Raw genomic sequence first — 24,214 nt, 5'->3', positions numbered from 1 at the left:
TTATCACTGCAGTCAAAGCTGACCTTCCTAATCTTATCAGTGCATATGTGAGAAGCCAGTAAGTTAGTCCATAATGTCGGTAAACACATGTATGAAATACCAACAGTCTTTACACTCTTTAATGTGTTTTATTTAACTTGCTGCAGTCACTGGCCCCTGGCCAGGTTTAACGTCAACTATAGCAACAACACCAATGAAGAGTAAGTACTGATAACTTCCAAACACCTTTCTTCTACTAGCTCCTCTCTTTTTCCCTTTCCAGCCTTGTAACATTTATAGTATAAACTCCTTATCTCTTCCTAAGCCTTTCCTAAGAATATAGTTTAATTATAACGAAAGATCTAGTTTTCTTAGAATGAAAATCATCCTTCATGCTCCCTGTGAACTTCTTTTCATCTGAATTTACCCTTACCTCTCAAGTAGTGAAGTTGATTGAGCATTTAGTCCCTACCTCCTCTAGTTCAGCTGGCTGATTTTACTGCATTGATTCATTAATTCTTCAGTTTTTAAATGATATTCATGTATTAATTTTCTAATAGTGATTTTCCTCTTTTAACATACTAGTCCCTGTTTGCAAATCAAGTGCCCCAAAAATTTCAGGTTGTCAAATGAGAAGTGGATACTGATCAGGTTACCAAGAAAACACTTATGTTTGCAGTCTAAATGAAAACTAACCATCTTTTTAAAATGTATATTTCAGTTCAGCAGATATTGTTGGTGTAGATGTAGAGAGAGTGACAGGCAACATAATAAGGCTTGCATTGCAACAGAAGCTCTGACAGAAGCTGTCCTTTGGAGTCTAGTTTATATTTGACAAGATGTTTCACAGTGTTACACCAAAGAGAAATCTCTTGAAAAGATGAAGAGCTCCTGTAATTTAAAACACCCAACACCAGTGTTTATTGCACGTCTTAGATGACAGGTGAGGATGTATCTGCTCTGTAGCATCCAGCAGATCTGTTCTCATGCATGATGATAGTTAATTTTTTTTCATTGTTTTCCAGATGAAAACAAAAATTGAAAATAATCATGGCAGTTTCTGATTATGTCAGAAATACTTTCAGGAAACTCTTGATTTTTCTCCAGATAGCTCCACAATGGGCTAGCTCAAACTGTACATTTTGAATGATGCTGCAAAACCTTTGCTCACATACCTGAACAAGAGGTCTTCCTGCTTCTGAAGCAACTTTTTGGTTTGTTTTGCATAATTTTTATTAAAAAGGAAAATCAGTGTGTGGTGAACAGTGACAGAAATGTGCAGAATTTTATTTAGACTGATATAAAAGATGTGCTACAAGCCTGGAGCCTAGCTTGCTAGTCAGGGCCCAAAGGACGGATTAGGGTGGAAATACTGCCTTCTTACTCTGTTTCTGACAATGACTCACGTACCTTGGGCAAAACTTTCATCCTTCCAGTATTTCATAATTTTTAAATGAAGACAACACCTGTCTACCTACCTGACAGTCTGAAACATGCTTGATTTGCAAAGTACTTGACAGATGAGAAATGCAAATATTTGATTCATTCAGAGACTATGACAGTGTTTCTATAGGGGCTGATGAAGCCATCCATGTTTTCTAAGTCTGAAGATGCATATTCCTTTTAATGTGCTGGAAATGCAGAATGGATGCCACTGTACTGTTGTGAAAGAGGACAGGCAGAAACAACTGTTTCATTAGTTACCCAGTAGCACTGATAAAGAAAAAAAAGATGCAGGTCTTTCTGAAGCTTTGGGTTTTTCATTATGTTAAAGACCTAAGAGTGCCTGCCCTTGGGGAACTACAGGTGATGCTTTTAAGTCTTTGATTACGGCCAACCATTTCCTCTGAGTAACTTCCACTGCCAGACTACAAGTAGGCAGGAGTATGGTAAGTTGGGAGTTAGCATGATACAGAGATGAACAGAGGCCACAGAAATGGAAGAATCTTAGTTGTGAAAGATACCTATGGTTGATAGATGAGTTTGTAGGAGATCTCAGGCCAGAGAAAAAGAAGTATTGGCATTAGATGCTGTGTGAAATAATGTTTTCTCTCTTTTTTAAAACAAAACATAGGAGGAAGTTGGAATTGTCAAAATACTCCCTCCAAAGTTCACCACTGCTTAGACTTTTTGATTGATTCTCTGTTTCAACCTACTTTTCCCTGCATAACAACATCCACAAATGTACAGTGGCCCTACCCTTTGAAAATTATGTTTACTTGTTGTTCTTCCTTTCTGGTAAGGATGTCATTTGAAGTATTGAGGAGCTGTGTTAATGCTAGCAACAGCAGCTGTGAATTGGCCTTTAGATCAGGCATGATGCATAGTAATGTGCAGTGAATCGTGATATGTTTTTAAAATAAGAAGGAGTTTTGGGGCAGATTTGAAAAAGAAGCCATAAAAGTCCAGGGCGGTCAATGACAAAGAAATAAATACTTGAGTGGCAGTTCCCAGTGACGTGTAGAAATCCATCCTGGTAAATGAAAAACTGTTTCTTTGAGTTGAGAAGCATGTATAGATAGAAGATCAGTCAACCCAAAGATTCTTTTCTCCTCCAGTTATGCTCCCTTGCAGTGTATTATGTAAAAGTTTCAGTGGTGTTGGCCAGCTTGGTAGGTATTTCTCCGGACATGGAGTAATAGTGTAGGATCTCAACATTTTTTAGCAAATGAGTCTGGGCTTTTCCAAATTACACTGTGGTGTTGCATCACTGTGGAAATGTCTAAGGGTAAGAATTAAAACAGGTGCTCATTGCTGATAGGTGAAAGCTACTACTAGACCTGTTATATTTATCTTAAAATTGGTGACTGTTGTTTTCTCCCTTGGTGTGCTTCTTTCTCCCTGTAACAAGCACAGTCAAGCACTGGACTGCCATTCACAGCGTAGACTATTTCTGATCCGAGTAGTACAAGCAGGTATACATGCAAAGTACAAGTGAGCTCACTAAACTTTTTACCTGTTGGTTCAAATCCTGGAAGCAGCACTTTTTCAACTGTTATTACATATTCTGTCTTCACTGTGGGATGTTGCTGTCGTTGAACTAATTTGTCCTTTATTGACACCAGTGCAAGGGGAGAATCAGCCCCAGTCTTGACAGTTCAGAGGAGAACATGTAGCTCCCATGGGAGCAGGAGTCCATGGCTTTCATCCAAAACAGACCTTATGTGCGGAGAGTTACGTGTGCATTATCCACATACGCTCTAGTGTCAGGAACATTTAGGCTTTTCTGTCTAACCTATTGGGACACTTTCTGCTTCAAGGAATAAAGAAATTTCAAATACAAACCAGAGGTGTCTCAGATGATGGATTTTCTGTTTGTGCAAATGAGTGCTGTTCTTCAGTTTACATGATTCTTGACCAAGGCATTTAGCAAATTTAGCTCTAAGATTAACAGAATCTTAGAAAAGACGTTAACTTTCTGCAATTTTGAAGAGGATGCGTGGGCCTATCTGTATAAATTAACATATCTCAATACTCTTCTGTTCAGACAGACCTAGGAATGGGGGAAGTCAGATCCATCTTTATGTATAAGCTAAAGGCTGTACATACTTGAACAGTATGAAAATCCTTATCTGAAATTAAATCCTGCAGCTTGGGTCTGTGCTGGATACTATGGAATGGTAGGATATAATTATGTTAAAAGGTCCATATTTTACTTTATTGCATGAAAAGCAATTAATAAACATGGGGACAATCATGATTCCATTAAGTCTAGGAAAAATTCCCATTGATTTCAGCAAGGATGGAACTTAATGCTTGACCCTCAGCCTTTGACTACAGTGGCAATTGAATACAGGCAGAGCAAATTTGGCATGGCTCCTCTGACCAACCATAAACACCTACATCTGAACTAGGCAACCCATTCTTTCTTTACACCTGATGGAAAGGGAAAAAATGCTTTTAGGGCACAGGTCACCTTGTGGATGTGGACTATGAGATATGGACTATCTTGTAGATACAGCAGATCTCCTCTGCAGACATCTAAAATTGGTTGGCTTGATCATTTTGACTATAAAGCATTTATAAAATTACTGCTATGTAGTTAAATGAGACACACCTCTTTTCTCTACATTTGCTGCTTTTCTTCACACATTGACTGGGATTCTTCTTCAAGGCAATTGTTGAAGCCAGAGGTAATTAATTAATTACAGCTATGTTGGTTTTAAAGAACTGTGAGAGGAAATTCAGCCTCATTTCATTTAATTACGATTAAAGCTTCAGACAGTCACTGTGAGGTTTTGGATATGCAAAGAATGTTGACAGTCTGTTAAACCATTTCAAATTCTGTTATCATTTGGCAGATTTCTTTTTAAATACCTGAGTTCTAAAGAATGAAACAAACTGGAAGCATTTAATTAAAATCAGCCTGGTGCGCTCATGTCTGGAAATGTCAACAAAGCATGGGTGACTAATGCACAGAATCAGCCAGCGGGTTACCTGATGAAGTGGTGTGGTGGTGTGAGCTTGAGAGGCCTCAGCCTCTAAACCATTTTTACCAGTTGGATGAATGGTTCCACTGAGAAACCCTGTCCTACTCTTATCTGGAGTCTGGTCTAGTTTCCTGTACCTCAACATCCACCCTTTCCTTTAACTGCTAGAATATCAGTAATATTGCTAAGCCTTACTTTATGTTGTACAGCAAAAAGGAAGAAAAGAAAGAGGCTAAAGAGGAGAAAAAAGAGGAAAAGAAAGAGAACAAAAAAGATAATAATAAAAAAGAAGAGTAAGTATAAAGAAAGAATGTGTGCTTGTAACACACCTCCTACCCTACAAAGCACGGTATGGCCTTTCATCATAACACTTCCACGACAATTATTGTGCTGTAGACTGTGGAATGTTAGCCTGTCAAATCTTTAATGTTTTTCCCTTTGAAAGGTGCAACTGCTCAACAGACTTGTTGCATCTTTAAGACCTGTGTTTACACCTGTCACAAACAGCTTCCTAGGTCGGTAAAAGGGAATTCAGCTACCTCTGGTCACTTTGATTTGCTGTTGAAGATCACTTTTTTACTATGAGGGATTTTAGGATAGCAGCCTGCTTTGCAGGTCTGCACAGTCTTTTCATTGTTCTGCAATGTCCATAATGATTCAGAGCAGCTGAACCAAAAGTCTGGTTTGGCTGAAAATCTTACATGTAGAAAATTACAGATTTACTAATAAGTTTAGTTATTACACTGAAAAGCATATTTAATGACTTAGTATGGTGAAGTTCATTACTAGTGATCACTCAAGTTTGCTTCTGCTGAGTAGGAGATGCTATATTTCTGCAACAAAATGAGATCATTTGAATGCCTTTGACAGACATGGATCCTGCTCTTGTTTTGTTCCCCCAAAGCTGACCCAAACATAGTACAATTTAGTATTATTAGTCATTAAAAACAACAATGATGGCAGATAAAAAGAGAATGCATTTGAGTGGACTTCACAGTTAAGGAGTATGTTAGAGTAATATATTGCAAGTTTATATGTATGTATGTGGTGGCACGTGCTGTGTAGGCATGGGGACATAGTTAGGAATTGCTTCCAAATGGAGTTTGTTTCATATCAAGATCTTGACTTTCTTAATCAAAGCTTTGTTTGATTAGAAAGCCTTTGTTCTAAGGATTCTCTTTTGGCATCAATTACTATGTAGTGAGAGCCTGAGCTTTGCAGTAGCCAAAAGCATTTTAAAACATTTCAGCAAAGAAAATAAATGTTTTAATGTCAAGAAGGTAGTGTACTTTGTCATATGAATGTCTAGTTTTGAGGTGGTGACCAGTTTTTTAGAAGAAATGGCTCAAAGCATGTTATGAAGATGGCAAAGTAAATGCTTTTTAGATTAAAGCTGTTTCCTTTACTAACATTATCATCTGGACATTCAGCTGACAGCAGAGATAATGCCAGAAATACACACAAATATGAAATAAATTATCATTATATTTTAACATATTTACATTCTTGGAGATTTGGAAAAGTCACACAAATACACATGCAAGAATTGCCCAGTCATGTGTTCCCCACACTGTTACACAGTTCACAGATCACACTATCACATGTTCCTGTTGGAATAACTTCTGCAGCTGTGGACCTCACAATCCACTAATGCATATTTCCTCTGATTACATACAACATGCCTAATTGCTGTCTATTCCATATCAACCTCTCTTGCTCTGGGGAAGGGCACTTCTGAGCATTGTGCCATTAGCCGTGCTGTTCTTTAAATCTTCTTTAAATTCCAGGCCTGTACACTTCATTCAGCATCTCTTCATTGTGAGGTCTAGAGAGCCAGGACCGTGAGTGTGTGAAGTTTGCTTTTACGTAATAACACGTTTCAATTCTAGTCACACACTATATGTGTATGTACACACAGAGTCTTACTTGTATAAACATGTATTTGAATACATATATGTTTTACTTGTTTAAATGCATGCTTATACAATCACTTCCATAATAGGGTTTGCCAAAACCATCAAAATTAATCTGCAAAGGAAGGCTCTTTCTCTAGCAATGGACCATAGCCTTATAGTTGGAATGGTAGTAAGAAACACTGAACATTTTACTTTTTTTCAGTGGGAGTCATATGCAGAAAGGCCGTGGTTTTCAGCCTGGGCAATGCAAATGTCTGTGTTTTTCTTTCTTACTGTTTCCAAAGTTGGATCACGCAAATAAATATAGCACATCAGATGGGATGAAGCTAATATTTGGTATCTCATCTGGAGCTGCCTGCATGGATACTTCCTCTTCTTAGGCAGCTCTGAGTTCATCATGAGGTGAGCAGCCTCCAGAAGAGGGAGATCCAGCAGGTCACTTCATTACATTTCCAGTGTAAATCTGGACTTTTCACTTTCCAGGAAGAAAAAAGAGATCTTTGTGATAGATCCTTCAAGCAATATTTACTACAACTGGCTGACCATAATTGCAGCACCCGTGTTCTATAACTGGTGTATGATAGTGTGCAGGTATGGATTTCAGTTAATAAAAATTTGACATTTCAAATTTAGTGTCTTACCATGTTTCCTATGTAAATCATCCTCTTACCTCCCTGCAGTATTTTTTGGGTGGCTTACCTAGAAGATTTACAGTTCATATGCCCTTAGGGCTATACGGTATACATACCACTGGGAATAGATGACCAATGTTTCTTTTTATCTTTTTGTCTAAAAACCATTTGTTGCAACTTGCAGTGAGCATCCTTAAGAGCGCTGTGTGTGTGTGTGTGTGTGCGCGGCCTTTGTGTGCCACCTGCTGGCTAGCTGCAGAGGTGTGCCTTGGCCACTGCAGGCTCAGTAGCCGCTGCGAGGGAGAGGTCTTTCAGTCACCCAGTGCAGAACAGAAGGGAGGGGTGTGGGCAGCGATGGGTCATCTTAAATTAATGTCATGCATCTGTAGGTGCTTGAAGGACAGGACGATTTTACTCGAGTATTTATTTTCCCTTGTAAAATGTGAAAATCATTTGTGTCCAAGTAATGGAGTGCTCTGAAAATGGTTCACTTAGGCTGTGTGAGATGCAGGGGGAGATGAGGATGGCTTGCCACTCAGAAACAAATCTTGTACTTGGCAATTATCTTAATGGAGATGTATATCCCATGAAATCTGACTCATGGTTAATTGTAGTGCCCTTGTGTGGTATATAAGTTTGATTCTTGGCCTGAACACCTTTGAATTCTGAAAGATCCTAGTATCTTTTTAGACATAGCTCTAGTGTGCAGATGCCTAGGCATGGAGATACACTGCCTGTAATTCTTCAGTGCCAGTAATGTGCACTAATACGCTGCTAGGACACACACTGCAAGTACTCTCCTTATTCAGTTGGTGTAATTTATTTTTTTTTTTGTATCTTTGTTTAGAGCCTGTTTTGATGAGCTACAAATTGACCATATTAAATTATGGCTGTTCTTGGATTATGGCTGTGATATCATCTATGTTCTTGACATGTTTGTCAGATTCAGGACAGGTGAGTCATTCTGGGGTTTTACAGGGTTTTCAGATACAGCAAGGATATAAAGGCTGGAAACAGAAATTCCCCTGTGGGGTGTGACCAGTGTAGTATCTTGTCTCCAGCAGAATCCCACAGTGGAGGCTTTGGGAATATGAAGTGTCTGACAATCTGGATTGTTTTAAGGCTGGACCTCCTAACACCTGCTCTTCACTTGTCTCTAAATTCAGTTCTGTCAGTGCTTAATAGGCCTGCCAAACCCTGACTGAATAGCCACTGTAACAGGCAGCGTGGGGGAGGGAGAATAAGACACTTTGCATGTCATGATCACTCTGTGCATGATATATTGCTTGTGTTCATTAGAGTGGGCAAGAAACCAACTGTACCCCACTAGTGCTGCTTTCTTAGCCAAGCTGTGCAGCATCCTGCTCAGAAGTGGTTACTGAGTTGGTCAAGTGCAAGGAGACCCGGCACCCATCTCGGCCTCCAGTCTGCAGCCCTCTGCCTGCAACCAATCGGTCCTGCTGCCCCTCTGCCACCGGCCAGGTTTCCTGCAGGTTTTCTCTGCGAGGGCCTTGGCTGGGTCTCCCACTGCCTGGTGGTGGTGTAGCGTTAACCCGGGAGGGTGGTAGTGTGGGATTAACCCAGGCACCTTTGCTTAGGTCCTGCCTTCCTGAGGGAAGTGTGAACCTAAAGGATCTGTGAGGACTGTGCCATGTCACATGTGAAGTGGTTCTCTTCAGTTTCCTGTCCCTGTTTTTGTAGTCCAGACAGGCTGAGAAGATCTCATACTTGAGCATGCCCAGCTGATACAGATTCTAGCCTTTAAGCGATATCTGTTTTAAACTAAACAAGGCCTCAGCAATGACATACCATTAAATTGCTAGAATAGTCCTTGATGAATTTAGGTGCGTGCACTTTGGTCTATGTGAGCAAGTACTCCCTCAGGCAGTGTCTGGGCACAGCTGGAAGGTTGGATGGTGTTCATGATGTCATTCTTAGAGGGGGCCGGGAAAACTTATACGTGAATAGAAGCTGCCATGGTAGCTGGTCTCAGGGCCAGAAAACATTTCTTGGCTTGTTCTATTTACTGGTATGGATGCAGCCCCAAAATGTGCCTTGAAAGGGTCCAAAACCACACTGATCATTAGAAAAATGAGAGTCCTTTTAAGTCTTTGATTTTTACTTTTTTTTTTTTTTTAAATCATGCTGACAGCTTGACATTAATCATGACTTGTGACAACTTGTAAACATAATTACAAGAGAGGCTAAAAATACTGTCACATCGGGAAGTACACAACTCATGGCAAGCCAAATTTTAGACTTAGCAAGTACCTTGTTCAACAGGAAAGTCTATTTCACATAGCTGCCTAAATCACAAGACTTCTGTATTTGGGGTGGGGCAGGGGGGCTTCATCTTCTTTGTGTCGTTAAAATGTTAACTGTGCCAACTAAATTTCTCTCCTGCAGTTATAGCTGTTATTGTAATGGGAAAGAACTGAGCAGAAATTGGGCATGTCCAGGCAGTGCAAGTTATAAAATTTCCATGGGCTGTCCTGATAATGATTGCATGGCCTCTAAAGCGTGGTTAGGAGGTTGGCTTTGCAGCCCTGGATTAGAACTGCACAATTGACACAGAGATCTCCTGAATGCTTCAGTGCAGGTGTCTGCTGCAGTTTCAGGCATCCGATAAGGAAATCACTTCTTTTAGGTGCTAAAATCTTTGTCAACTTTCTTAGCAACCCCTCCTGACTCTGCCTGTGCCTGCTGCCTTTTCCTGTAAGTCTGCACAGTCCAACAGCCCTGGGCACAGAGGTCCTGGAAGCCTTTGGGGAAGAGTGTGACTCCCTGCTGTCCAAGGGCAGGAACTGGCTTTGAATTGGATCTAGGTAGCCCCGCAACTACTGTGATCCACATTAGCTTCTCTGTGGTGCATTCCTGTCTAGTTGCAGGGCCAGTTTCTGTAGTTCACCTATTTGGTGACTGTGCACTGTGAAACAAAAAAGATTCATGTCTCTCAGCAGCTGGTTGTGTTTAGTATATCCCACGTTTTGATGCTTTCAAAAGGTTTTACTATAGGACTTCAGTTCTGTGAGGGGACAAAAAAGAGCTGAGTGGCTTTTACCTCCCTTCAGGAGGAAGGTGTTTTCAAAGTTATTTTAAATAATTGTGAGTCCGAAATTCACCTGCCTGGCCAACTTTTCTGTTCCATTGCATATTAATAAGGGCATATTTGATCAGCTTTTTCAGCAGTTTTCTGAGAGGTAACAATTCATGGCACTGGAACTACTTCCATTTGTAGTCACCATCAGTTTGCCAAAACCCAAAGACAGATACACACATATACATGAGGCAACTGTACAGATATGTGCACTTTCTAGAAATACAGCCGTGCTGTGTGGGGCACAAAGCATTGCAGCTTGGTCTTCCTCAGCAGATGCTTCCCTGAGAAAGCTGCTGCTTGTAGATTGCTAAAGGCTTAGCAAAATATGATAATCCCTGATACACAGGGTATGTTTTGCTTTTCTCTTGGTTGACTTTTCTTCCTAACTAGCCTAGTGGGCTCCACTTGCAATTACAGCAAGTATTTTGCAGTGCATAGGCTGTTCCCTGTGGAACCTTTTCAATGCCTTGAGCTTTCAGAGGTACAAAACAGCACTGCAGCTGTAGTGCTCAGGCCGCCTTTCCATGAGAACTCTTACACAGATACAGCTTGCTTTAAGGTCTCTTACTGCAGTTTATGTCTTCTCATAATTTTAAAAAATCTAATACTTTCCAAAGTCCTTTGAATGAAGAAATACCAGTGTACAAAATTCTGCTTAGTTGCTCTCTCACTACAAACACAAAAAAAGTGCAAACCAGTTTTCCAAAATGAAAAGGAAAATCCTGTCAGCTTTAACATGGCACACAAGAGGAAAAACATGGCTCGGGAAGGGGGCGGAAACTGGATTTCTTTATCTCAAGGGTATCTATATTGTTCAGAAAAAGTTTCCAACAATCCATTATACCTACTTATTCTTGGTATTTATTTAAAAATACTCCACTTCCAATTTTATACACAATTGCTTAACACTTGCTTAACTTCAGTTATGACTCATGCCAATGATTCATGAAAAATGAGACATTTGAATCTCCCCTTTCTTTTTGCAAACATACCTAAAAGAAAAGGATACAGCTGTCCCAGAATAGAGCGGAAAACTGCAGGGAGCACTGTGGTAATAGTAGAGTCATTGCTCTTTGTCATTATGTATCAGCTTTGAAACTTAATTGAGATATTTAAGTTGGCAATTAAATATTTTTCATTAAATGAACTCATAATGTATCAATGTCTGTATGCATAACAGTACAAATTTTAGTGTTCTCAGGTATCTAAAATGTAAGTCACTCAGTACTGTTGATGATGAATATTTTTATTCTAACAAGTGAAATATGTATTTTTTTGTTCTTTGAAGGCTTCCTTGAACAAGGCTTACTAGTTCAGGATGAAAAGAAATTACGAGATCATTATACCAAAACTGTCCAGTTCAAACTGGATGTGCTGTCCCTTCTGCCAACAGACCTGGCATATTTGAAGTTTGGTTTGAACTATCCTGAACTGCGATTTAACCGCTTGCTGAGGATTTCTCGTCTGTTTGAGTTTTTTGACCGTACTGAAACCAGGACAAATTATCCAAACATGTTTCGTATTGGAAATCTTGTCTTATACATTCTTATCATCATCCACTGGAACGCGTGTATATACTTTGCGATTTCAAAGCTCATCGGATTTGGAACCGACTCTTGGGTCTACCCTAATGTGTCCGTTCCAGAGTACGGGCGCCTGTCTAGAAAGTACATTTACAGTCTGTACTGGTCAACGCTCACACTGACAACCATTGGAGAAACACCGCCCCCGGTGAAAGATGAAGAATATCTCTTTGTGGTCATTGACTTCCTGGTGGGTGTGCTGATCTTCGCTACCATTGTAGGTAACGTGGGCTCCATGATTTCCAACATGAATGCCTCCAGGGCAGAGTTCCAAGCCAGAGTGGATTCCATTAAACAGTACATGCATTTCCGAAAAGTGACTAAGGATTTGGAAGCCAGGGTTATTAAGTGGTTTGATTACCTCTGGACCAACAAGAAAACAGTGGATGAGAAGGAAGTTCTCAAAAATCTGCCTGACAAGTTAAAGGCTGAAATTGCCATCAATGTCCATTTGGACACACTGAAGAAAGTGCGTATATTCCAGGATTGTGAAGCTGGACTTCTCATTGAGCTGGTGCTGAAACTGAAACCTACGGTCTTCAGTCCTGGGGACTACATTTGCAAAAAGGGAGATATTGGGAGAGAAATGTACATTATTAAAGAGGGAAAATTGGCTGTGGTGGCAGATGATGGTGTAACCCAATTTGTAGTCCTAAGCGATGGCAGCTACTTTGGCGAAATCAGCATCCTAAACATCAAAGGTAGTAAATCTGGTAACAGGAGGACAGCCAACATAAGGAGTATTGGTTATTCTGATTTGTTCTGCTTGTCTAAGGATGATTTAATGGAAGCCCTCACAGAATATCCAGAAGCCAAAAAGGCTCTGGAAGAGAAAGGGCGACAAATTCTGATGAAAGACAACTTAATAGATGAGGAAGCAGCAAAAGCAGGAGCTGACCCAAAAGACTTGGAAGAAAAGATAGAAAGACTTGAAACAGCTCTGGATACACTGCAGACTAGGTTTGCGAGGCTCTTAGCAGAATACACCTCATCTCATCAAAAAGTGAAGCAGAGACTTGCCAGAGTAGAAACCCGAGTGAAAAAATATGGTAGTGGCACCTTATCAATTGGAGAAACAGAGGCTGAAAAACCTGAGGAGGAGAAAAAGCAGTAATAGAGTATTTATATTTCCTCATTTATTGGAGAAGGTTGAAGCATGTGAAAGCCATAAGTGTATGTAAATATGTGTGTGCATACATAGACATGATTATTTTTATATGAACTCTAGAGAATGGTTTTTAGCATTTTTAACTGAAGCAGTATTTTCTTGTAAATAGAATGTTATCACCTTCTTCTTAGGGGGAGATTTGGTCTGGCATTTCGGTACTTTTTTGTACTGGGAGGGGGTTTCTTACAAGTCATGCTCAGAACGTCTATTGTGTATGGTACGTGTAGGTCTTGACACATTGTGTCTTCCCACGCATGGTGCATTAAGAAGGCATTGTACTTAAAGTAGAAGAGATCAGGGGTTTTTTTTTAAAGGCTTAAAAAATATTTATAGGGTACATGCTCTACCCTGCTACCTTAGTAGCTGATTAAATGCATGGACGCACGCCTGGGCTTCTCCAAAATCTTTTGTCTTTCGCAGTGAAGCATCTGCGCAGACAGTTGGACTACAGCGAAGCAGCAGCACGTACCTGGCCTGTGCCGTGTAGCCCTGCACGTGGATGAAATAGCCGTGCATCCGGATGCTTTAATTTGATTCTAATGAGCTGGGCTCTGCACAAAGGACCATGCTGACAGAGTAGCAGTGCTTATTCACGTCCTTTCTGGCATGGTCTGCGACAGCTTTTGCTGCTCTGCAGCTGCTTTGCTTGGGGAGAGAGTGGGAAATGCTTTTTTTGTTTTTTTTTTTTTTTTTTTTTTTTTTAGCCCAGCCCCATTCCCACTGGTAAAACCCTCACTTGGAAGGGAGTCCCCGAAAGCTCCCTGGTGAAAGGCATCTGTGGCAATATGGCTTCACTACCCTGGGAAGAGGAAAGAGGGCCCTGGCCTGTGCAGCGCCTGTATGTAGGCCCTTGAGTGAATTCACTCTTGGCAAGCAGGCAGTCCCAGAAGGAGGCTGCTGAGAAGCAGTGTGGGCTGGCAGGACAGGCTGCCCTGCCTGCCAGCCAGCTTTCTCCTGCAACAGGGTTTCTGCGAGGCAGGGAGAACAAGCCCTGTGTGGCAGTCATTCCTGCCACTAGACCTATGTTTTCTTCCTCTTTATTTCATTTAAGGATGCCTACTCCACTTCTCTCTGCTATTTACTGCCAGCTTTTTCCTGAAGTAGTTGTTGCGCTACCGTGTTTCCATTAGGGAAAATGAAGGCCACGTTTGCTCAGGGCCTGCTGATAGGAGCCTAGTTGTGCTGGTTGCCTTTCTACTCGCTGCAGAGTAGTCGTCTCTGCCAACAGTCTGGCTCTGCGGTGAATACACAGGTCTGGTCCCTTCAGCCTGCCGTGACATTCAGGCAGAATGGTACTGCGAAGGTTGCTTGCTCTGTCACATTGCAACCTCAGTATTTGCCTCTTACACACCCCTTGTAACCTCCTCCACCCCGCTGCTTCCAGTTTCTTTCCAGGCTTCTGTCCCTCCCACTGAGATTTCTCTAATAGTCTCTTGCTGGGAAGATACTAGCTTTCATTTTTTGCTGTACAATATTTTTCAGTCATGTATCTTTCCCTCTGTTACTTTTATCCTCTGGTACCTCACTGACTTCAGAAGAGTATGGAGTAGCAGAGGCTGTTTAGCCAGCTGTGGCTTGGGGGCTGGCTCCTCCAGCAGCGTTAGGTATTACCACAGGTGGTGCCCTGCCTTTCAGTTGTCCTCAGCCCTGACTTAGGAGCCCTAACAACATGTGGGAATAGATGATGGCCCGTTGGAAAATTGGTGAGAAACCCACTGAGGGTGGTTTAACTAGATGGTGGTGAAATGGAAAGAGGCAGTTGCTTTGCTAAACTGAGTACAGCTACTCAGAGTAAGCCCTTGTCTCTGGGCAAGCTGCTGTCCCCCTCTTACTGGCACTTTTGAGCCTGGTCAGAGAGAGAAATCTGACAGTGAGTAAGGAATAGGGCTTTGCCAGCAACACGGGAAAAAGGGACTACCAGGTAGTTGATGTCCACATGTGGCCCATGTCTAAACTCATATTATAGGCCTAGAAGACAACTAGACTTCAGTATCTACTGTAGGCTGGGCTTAAAGTCTGTTAACTTAAGCTCTATTAACCTCTACTAGCTTAACCTCTAACAAGAGCTTTGGAAAGTAGCTGAGACCTATATGCAGCCATCAGAGTTTGGGAGTTTTGGTCCTTTGGCTGACTCTTGTAATTTTGTCCAAGGACTTGAGACAAGGGGGGGGAGGTGTGTGTGTGTGCAGGTAAGAGAGGGCGCTTTGGCAGGGGTCTAGTGCCCTCACTGCCACACTGAGGAGGGCAGGGTGGAGGTGGAGCTGGCTGTTGGTTAGCTGCAGTGTAGCACTGTAAGCACAGACGGTGTGGTCACAGGCTGCTGAACTTGTAACTCTCCCCTTGTAACGGTGGCAGGTACCGCGTGCGCCTCTGGCTGACGCTCGCTGTTGTGTTACTTTTAAACACCGTGTCTGGTAGGGGTTTCGTCCGTAACGTCATGTTCTGCATCAGCCACCATTCGCTGTAAATATCTACCTACCCAACATACTACAGCTGTTCCAGCCTACTAGGTATATACAAGTAGAACTGTTTAAAGTAGTATTTATATCAAGTTTACACCTGTTAAAAAACGCCACAAACACAAGAATGCTTCTTTACCTGATGGATCAGAACAGCTTAATCTATCCATTATGTACATGTTTGCTCTTCCCTTTTCTATGCCTCTTGGTCTGGTTTTCACATGCCAGAAAAAGAGCTGTTTTGATGCTATTGGCTTCAGTCACTTCAAATTCTACAGCTTTTGGCATGATGAAATCACATCCTTTGATGTCTTTCATCTCTGTAAGATGTTTTTTCCCTTTCTTTAATGTGGCTACAGCATGTACATTAAAATATTTTGAGTAATGTTCAAGCAACTCTTGTGTTTTCTCTTATTCATATCCCTCTGGATTTTAGCATTTCATGACAGACTTTGATCATGCCAGTATTGCATGGCCTAGAAAATCATTAGCTGGGACAGAGATGTGCGGTGACAGTAAACCAAGTGGAATGGCGGTGTTCTCCCCTCGCCATGGGGCAGCTGGCACAGGGCTTTGGTCCCGTGCCCAGTTTTGACACCGTCACTGTGTTTGTGGATACCATGTGGGCAGGAGAGTCCAACCACCACCCGCTTCCCCCAGCAGTGCTGGGCCTTTTGGGGCACAGGGTCTGCCGGGCTCCTTGTGCTGCTGCCACCCATCTCCTGTCCTCCCCTTCCCCTGCTCCATGCAGGGTGGCACAGCAGGGATGGGGCCTTGTCCAGCAGAAATAAAAATGGTTGCAGGTTTCTGCTGCTTGCACACACATGTTACCTATCAAAAATCCCACCCCCACCCCAAAGTATTGGGCAGTACCTGGCATGGTCTGGGCTGGTACTTCAACCTCACCATGAGAGAAAGTGTGGAACGGGACAGTGCTTACAGAGCCTTTGAACACAGGCCCTAATGCTGCAGGTGGGTTTTTGATGGCCACAGCACTCCCTTCACACAGGTATGGGGCAGCCTGCCCTGGGTGAGACATGGATAGACAAGGCCTGAGGTGTTTGAACATCCGCTGCAGGTAGAAAAGGAGGCTAAAGCTGGGGAAGCAGCTCCCTCCATCACCTACTATTATTCTACTTAAACAGTTTTTACAAGAGAAAGCTCTACTCCAGAATATTCAATGAACTGAATTGGACAACAGAAAGGGCGGAGACAGCAAAACAGCACGTGTGTGTGTGTACAGGGCCCCTCACATAGAGCTGAGGGTTGGGGTTAGCTTGATGGTGCAGCTCTTTCTGCAGAAAGAGCCCAGGGAAGGAACAACCCTGCATTTAATTCTTTTCTCTTAGACATCTGCTTTACAGTTTTATTCCTGCCAAATATTTATTAATGTACAAGGAGAGAGGGCTCTGCTTTACATTAAGAAACAAACTGTTCATTTTCCTTTCGCCCACAAAAGCATTAGTGTTTTCTCTGAGGTGGTCCCTATGTTGCTGGTTTGGAAGACACGTTTGTTTCTGTATCGCTGCTGCTGCCGGCAAGGATGAGAGAGGGTTTCGCAGGCCAAACCTAGTCCAGGTTGTCCAACAAGACAATGGAGTCAAGCTGACTAAAGGAGAGCTGCTCTTCATCCTGAAGATTTGCGAGATGACAGCATTTGTACTTGGCTTCAAAGTCCCCTAGCTCTTCTATTAATGTTTCCATCCTGGAACAGACAGAAAGAATCAAACCATTGTTTACATAATTTAGCGTTCATAAAAACCCTCTGCATATCCCTGAGAGCAAAATGAATTATGCACTAAATGGATCTGGCAACTGTACAGGCAGCTAAAGCACAAGATTTCAGCTGTGGCAGCTTTCCTGAGAGAAGCCATCAATACAGGAACACCCTCTCCCCCCAGCCCCATCCACAGTCCAGAGCCCCAGGAGGATGCTGCCTGAGGAGTCCCTATGGGAGGATGGGAAAGCCTTGCTCCCTTCCACTCTGCCTTGGGCAGATGGGGAGGGAAACACATGCAAGCCCTGAGGAACCACCTTGGGCTAAAAATGGTCAGGCCTTTTGTTTCTGAAATTCAGATTTTGCAACCGTTTTCAGCTCACAAATAAAAGGCCTGACTTGGCTGCTGCCAACTACCCTTGCATCTTCACTGTGGAAAATAAAATTCTGCTGCTCTGTGTTTGCAGTCCTCCCCACTCCACACCCTAAGAGCAGAGTGAGGAGGGAAGGGAAGACTCATATTATTTAAGCAAAACCGGTTTCTGCAACCTCAAGAGCAGGACAGCAGGGTGTCCTCATCTTCAAGGATGAACACAAGCATTAGTTTTACTCCAGAAGTAGCAGCAGTTCTCACAATGAGACTTTTCTTCATCAGCTCTACCATTTCTGCTTGGCTTCTGCAGGGAGAGTGCAGGACACAGTGCCAATGGCTACAGCTCCCATGCCAAAGGCTGTTTTCCCAAGAGGCCAAGGAGGACACCATCAGCTCTAACAGAGACCTGTCTTAGTTGTATAGGTAAATTGGGGGTCAGTTTCTAAAACCAGAAGTGCAGAAACATGAAAGGAATTTACTAATGGTTGCTATTGCATTTTTCTTTCCTTACTGTTTGTAGGGGCTGCTATCAACCACTCCATAACAGGGCAATGGAAAACAGTAACATGGAAAATCAGGATTCTGTATTCTGGACTGATGTGCATCTTGATGAATAGCTATTAATTTCTCAGCTTTTTGACATGTCATTTATTTAGTTTCCTGAGAAGAAAAAAACCCAACAATATTCTGTTCTTATTTGTGAGCAGTTATTTCCCCCCGCATCACCCTGAAAGGGGAGCCACCCCACAGCAGTCACTACACCCAAGCAGCCCCTCCATGTGGGTAGCATAGCAAAAACCAAGGGGCACTGTCTGCCTTTCCAGAGAAGGAGACAGAGAAACACAGAACAACTTTTTTACTTTTTTTTTTTTTTTTTTAGCACAGCTTGCTTCCAGGGCTGATGAATCAAACCACCTGTGCTGCAAAGATCTACTCTTCAGGAGAACTGATTGCCAGTTCCCCACTGAAGTACAAATATTTTACTTGCAGAATGGTGCAGATAATTAATCCAGCAAGTTTCAGTGGGATTCCCACTATTTTCAAATTATTTGCAGATTTAGGCTGTTTAAAGAAAGTCCTCAGGGCTGTTTCTTCACAGGTACTTGTCAGTGCTTGGCACAAAGAAGCCTCTCTTAGAGCAGCGACCTTGGGCACTCTATGGTGAAGGACATGATCCAGAGGTGGGTTTTTTATTGGATTCTGACTACTGAAAACCCAATGCCTCATCTTGCAATAAACACAGCTGCCTCTGACTACACCGGCATGAAGGTTAGAAAAAAGCTTATGTCTAGCAACAAAAAGCTGCAGAGCTTTTCTAGGAAAGCAGCTCATGCCTTTCCAAACACATCAGTTGCCACCACAGCTCATGCATCCTGCCAGCCACAGCCAGGCTTCTCTGTGTGGGGTGCAGACCAGAGCGCTGACTGTATGGGTGAGGCTCCCGGCTACCAGGCAGGTTGACAGAGGAGCTGCCCCAAACAAAACACTTTCAGTTCGGGGTTTCAAGGCCAACTGTTTTGAAAATGTTTCACCAGCTATAACCTAACTGCACCAGCCACAAGCACTGGCAGCCAAAGGAGCATGAGCGCGACCAGGAAGGAGAGGAGTGAGAAAAGACCCACACAACGCCTCGGGGCAGCCGGTGGCAGTTCAAAACTGCAGCTGAGGGCAGGGGTGAGAGACCTGTCCCAGGTGAGAGAGAAACCAAGTGGCTCAGCTTGCTGCCACCGATGGGGAAGAGAGACTTACAAAAGAGACACAGTGACCTGAAGCACCGGAGAAAGCAGATGGGGAAGCCCCTTTCTATTGACTAGGCAGTTTTCTACAACTGAATTTCACTTAAACTTTGGTGGCCAGAAGGGGCCCACGCCAGACCGATGGGCGACAGGGTCGTCTGCAGCAGAGCATGCTCCCCCTCCCAGCCATCGCTGGTGCCAAGGGCAGGAGAAACATTGTACAGCACAGCAGAGCTACCTACTCCATATGGATTTCAGTCCTAGAGGGCTTCACTCTCACTTGTATTGGGGGCACAAAAAAAAAAAAAATTGCAGAGAAAACTCAGGAGTCTCCAGAGGCTGCAACTTGCCTTGGGATGGGAGATTCCCAGAGGAAAGGTGAAAAACAGGAGGATATGGCTGCTGGAGGCTCCCACCTTGCCGATGCTGGGAAGAAACTGCCAAACCAGCCCATTTTTATCACCCGCAGCCCTGCAGCAGCGAGGCTCAGAGGCAACAGGCAGATCACCATCACTTCTGCACCTACAGCTTCCCCCATTGCAATTGCTGGTCTGCAGTGGGACATGGCAGCTGAGAGCACTGGCTCCAGGCCACCCACTGTCCCTCTGGGAGAAGCCAAGAGCATGAAGGAGAGATGAGGGACCAAAACCATCCTCTGAAGGTGGCAACAGCAGCAGTGGGTGGTCCCAGAAACAGAGTCCTGAACCCAGGAAACCTGGCCTAAGGCCAAGACACCAAGAAGGCCTCTTCTCCAAAAGCAAAGCCATCAAGGAAATCATCTTGGATGATAAAGTCAAACTGCTTATTCAGAAAGCTGCAGGTCTGAGGCAGGATTGCCTCCAAAAGGCCTGAGGGCCACCATCTGGAATGACTCCTGGTGCAGGAGCGATGCTCTCACCTGGGCTGGCTGCCAGCCATTGCGGCGGGGGCAGAAAGCGGAGCTTGATAAAAGCAGAGCCCAGTGACTGCAGCCCTACTGCAAAGCAGCCAGACAGGAATTTTGTTAGAAAGAATATCCACTTGGGGACTTCAGTTCAAGAATATGAGACCTTCCCCAGAGAGATTCAAGGTGAAAAAAACTGGCTCAAGAGTAACCCTTATCAGATGCTTATAAAGAAATCTGTGTTGTGTTTTGAAAAGAAAGTATCTGTGTTGCTGAGGCCACAGTGTCACCTGCTTTATTTTAGGTGACTTGCTACAAAGTTCATAGGATTCTTCATGTGCAGATGACAATTAAATTTTTTTTTTAAAATCAGTGTACATAGCACAAGGGATATTATTCTTTTGAAAACATGCTTTCATCTAGGAAACATTCTAGTGCTGAGTTCCCATTTTTTATTAAAATCAATTATATTAGCAAATAATAAGAACCCCTTAATTGTATCATATTAGCTCATCTGATTTTTACTCCTTACTGCTCAAACACTGAGTCCTTGCAACAGGAAATAAGTAAATCAAATGTAGCAGCATTTGCTATCTGGCAGCTTGAAACTTACAACAGCAATGTTCAATGAGTTGCCATTTTATAGACAGTTACTTGTGAGCAGCATTGCTTGCACTGCTGTACTATACAAATCCAGAAGCAAAAGGATGCACTGGGAAGATAGATTTAAGGGATTTTCTCCCTACGTGATCCCACTGGCACAGCAAAAATGTATGCCAGAGCTTTTGGTGACATTAAGAAAGGCTTCACATCAGCTTGGCACGTGACAACAGTTCAGTCACAAATCTTCAAGCTGCTGCAGTTTTTATCTTCACTGGACATTGCTCAGTACTAGTTTCCAACCAAGCCCACATGAGCAGCAGCATCCTTGCACGCGTAGTTGTTTATAGTTCAGCTGTGCTGCGTGTCCTTCCGGAGGCAGAAGCCCGACTCCAGTGATCACTGGCTGACTTCCAGAGTCAGCTCTGGTTTCATTTTTAAGTCTCAAAACTATGCACAAACCTACCCGGGAAGATAATGTAGCAGTTCCTAATGTCATTTGATTATCCTAAAATAGAGTAACAATTCCCACCCTCTACTTGTACCTCTGATGTCCCCATCTCTTAAAAGTTTCCCCACGTAGAAATCCTGAAGCAGGATATATACTGAGTAACAGACATCCATAAACACAAGCATACTAGGTAGACTTCCATTATTTATCAGGACTGCTCTCTGGATATATCCTACAAATACCGCACAACAAAACCAGGCTTGTGTATCACAAAGCAGCACATCTGAAATTAAAACCACCTTCCCACCACACCGTGTCTTCCCAAGATCCTTTACAACCCTCCTCAGTTAAAAAAAACAAGACACACCTCCACTTCCTTCCTGTCTAGTTTGTTTCTCAATCAAAATCCATTTTCCAACTGCTTCTCTTCCCACCTTTTGTCTGCCAACCCATCCATCCCTTCCTCTCCTGTCTCACCCTCTCACTTGCTCCCCCCCGCAGCTTAACGTGACTTCTCCAGCCAAACCCAGCTCCCGCCCAGAGCCCATCCCGTAAACCAGCAACTGCAAAAGAGTGACCAATGTTTCATACAGTAAGTTTCAGATAAATGGGAATTTGCATCCAAGTGAAAGAAATACAACATTTTTCTGAGAGGGGGAAAAAACCAACCAACCAAAAAGGATTGATCGTGGCTTATCAAAGATCACAAGCCTTTTCTACTCGCAATCTTACACCTGTGAAAGTCCCTCCTTCTGTCCAAGGAGAATGTGGGATCCCAAACCAACACCCACCATGCCCCACTTTCTGCTCTTCAGAGCGCAAAGCTTGCAGGAGACACAGCCCAAGGACACATCAAGGAAAAAGTTCCTTTTTCTGCTCCCCATGGATTCTGTCACAGAGGCTTTCAACAGGCTGTGCAGTTCCTGGTCCACCTGCAGTTGCAGTGAATGAGCTGCCCCGTGTCAGGCTTGGCCCCGATGCCACTTACCAGGAGCTCAACCAAAGGTGCACTGGAAACTTCTGGGACAACGGGAGAAGGGAGATTCCCACATTCAGTGGTGGCACATCAGGACGCAATTCCAACTGCAGGCCAGCCCCTCGCTTGGCGATTTAATGACAGCAAAGCTATGAAGACAGAAACCTTATAGCTGTGCAGCATACAGCCAAAGTCACCGAGCAAATAACTTTTTAAATTACTAGAGAAATCCTGCAGCGAGACACCTTATTCAATTTTGTTAATGAAAAATAATAAAAACAGCTGAAGACATCTTTAGATGGAGCACTGGAGAAAAATACATACCATTATTTACATACCATTATTTCATGGGTTTTCCAAATGAATTAATCCAGATAAGAAGTCTAAAGGCAAATGCCAGTATCAACTCTATTTCCAAAGCAGTGTCCCTTCTATGATACAGTATAAAAGGTGAATTTCTCAATAAAATTTATTTCAAGTCCCTGATGGTCTTATGAATTTGTTGACAACAATTTTGATCACCAGCAATTCTGAAAGTTTAATTAAAGTTGTGCACAAGTACAAACGGGAACTGTAGGTAACTTATCACAAACCCTTGTGATTCTGAGATGAACCATCATAAACTAAACTAAGGCTTGGTTTTGCATAGCTTCCTCCTCCATTTTGTATGCTGAAATGCTGTTTTTCTGAATAATAAATAAGGCATAGCTCAAACATTCAACCCGATTGAATTATCTTCATCCTCAAAATTCTTGAGACAACCAGGAAATTTTGAGATTAAAAATTTACCTGTAGCTAATTGGCTACAACAGGGAAGCACCTTAAAGCTGATGCTGTGGGGGTTGTCCTCCCACTGAACATCAGTGGCGTGGAAACCTGTGTCCCACTCCCCGCTCCACAGAGCGGAAACCCAGGGAAGCATCTGGGTAGCCCTCACTGGGGGCTACCTGGAGGCTCAGCCCATCAGGTAGATCACACCTGCATGGTATGAGGCTCCTGCTTCAGCAGTGAAGACTGCTGTTGGATGAATGGGTTGACTACCATAGCAGAGGGGTTTGGAGCCCCAGGCTCATCGCCAGCCCATTCCAGCATCAGCCTTCCTCAAAGCACAGGCCTGGGGAGGGTCTCCTTGGCTGCCATAGTCCTGTGTCAGGCTACTGCCTGCCGAAGGGAAGGTAAATCCTGTCAGAACTTCAACAAACACTATTCCTTAGTTAACTGAACTGTGCTCACTCCTGATGGCTGTTCCTGAAATCTTTTTAGCAGGAAACAAAAGCTTTCATCTTTTAAAAGATGATGCTCTGTTCATGCAGAGTCATGTGCTAACATACCTTTAGAGCCAAACAACTATTCCCTTGCTCCTAATGAAATCTTAGAAAAATGCCTTATTTGTTCAGTACTTAAGGTGACTCTTTTCAGCCTATCTAGCACTACCATCATTTTTGAGGCATATGACACTACAAAATACAGACAAAAAGCCTAATGTCCCCTTCACACCAAGGCTGGAAACATCTTGGCAGTCTATCAGGGTGCAGAAAGAAATGCTCAGAGGCATTTGTCACTTGTCAAATGAGACAATGCTGAGATGCCCAAAATATTTTCTCGTTAACATATTAAGGACACCCTAGGAGAGAGCACCAGCACACTGGCATCCCACTGCTACCCTGGAAGAGGAGTCTTCTGTTTCGCTTGAGAGAGGTATTTCAGTGACATGAGTACACCTAAATTTCCAAGGTAGGCTTTGTAGACCCTAAAATTTGTTAAACATTGCTGAAAGACGAAATGAGGGTGAAGGACATTCTGGGTGTGCCCAGAGCCCAGGAAAAAAAAAAAAAAAAAAAAAAAAAAAGAGAGCTTAAAATGGCATTTCCCCCACTTTGACAAACCTTCCAAGCAACAGAAGACTGACTGGAACTTCTGTAGGGCAGGAGAGCAGCCTGCAGCTACAAGACTTTTGAGATTTCTTTTATTTTAAACCTTACCAACTGCTGCTGCTGGACAATTAGAACATTTATAACACCACTAAGGAGATATGGTCTCAATACAGTGGCATTTTGGGGGAGGCACTATATATTTACACGGGAAATCTGTCAGATATGAAGTACTTGTATCTTACCTGAAAAAGATTCCTTGAAGAACAACTTATGCTTTTAAAGACAGATACAATTATGTATTATTTTAATCTTAATGCTAAAAGGAAGACAGAAAAAG

General features: G+C 42.9%; 1 protein-coding gene across 3 annotated transcripts in view; it reads left to right on the top strand.

The window, feature by feature from the left end:
* Positions 1-15,663, top strand: part of CNGA3 (cyclic nucleotide gated channel subunit alpha 3) — a 35,315-nt gene extending 19,652 nt beyond the window's left edge. The window contains exons 5-9 of one of the 3 annotated variants that reach the window (XM_074859007.1): positions 147-200; positions 4,619-4,702; positions 6,809-6,916; positions 7,805-7,911; positions 11,346-15,663. In XM_074859007.1, the coding sequence (XP_074715108.1) occupies positions 147-200; positions 4,619-4,702; positions 6,809-6,916; positions 7,805-7,911; positions 11,346-12,754 (1,762 nt within the window). In that variant the 3' untranslated portion in view covers positions 12,755-15,663. The remainder of the gene's footprint in view (positions 1-146; positions 201-4,618; positions 4,703-6,808; positions 6,917-7,804; positions 7,912-11,345) is intronic. The other 2 variants (XM_074859008.1, XM_074859009.1) reach the window with 2 other exon arrangements.
* Positions 15,664-24,214: the final 8,551 nt, after the last annotated feature.

Source organism: Strix uralensis, chromosome 2, assembly GCF_047716275.1.
Source record: "Strix uralensis isolate ZFMK-TIS-50842 chromosome 2, bStrUra1, whole genome shotgun sequence".
Taxonomy (NCBI): domain Eukaryota; kingdom Metazoa; phylum Chordata; class Aves; order Strigiformes; family Strigidae; genus Strix; species Strix uralensis.
The sequence above is the reverse complement of the archived record's forward strand: the minus strand, read 5'-3'. Positions and strand labels throughout refer to the sequence as shown.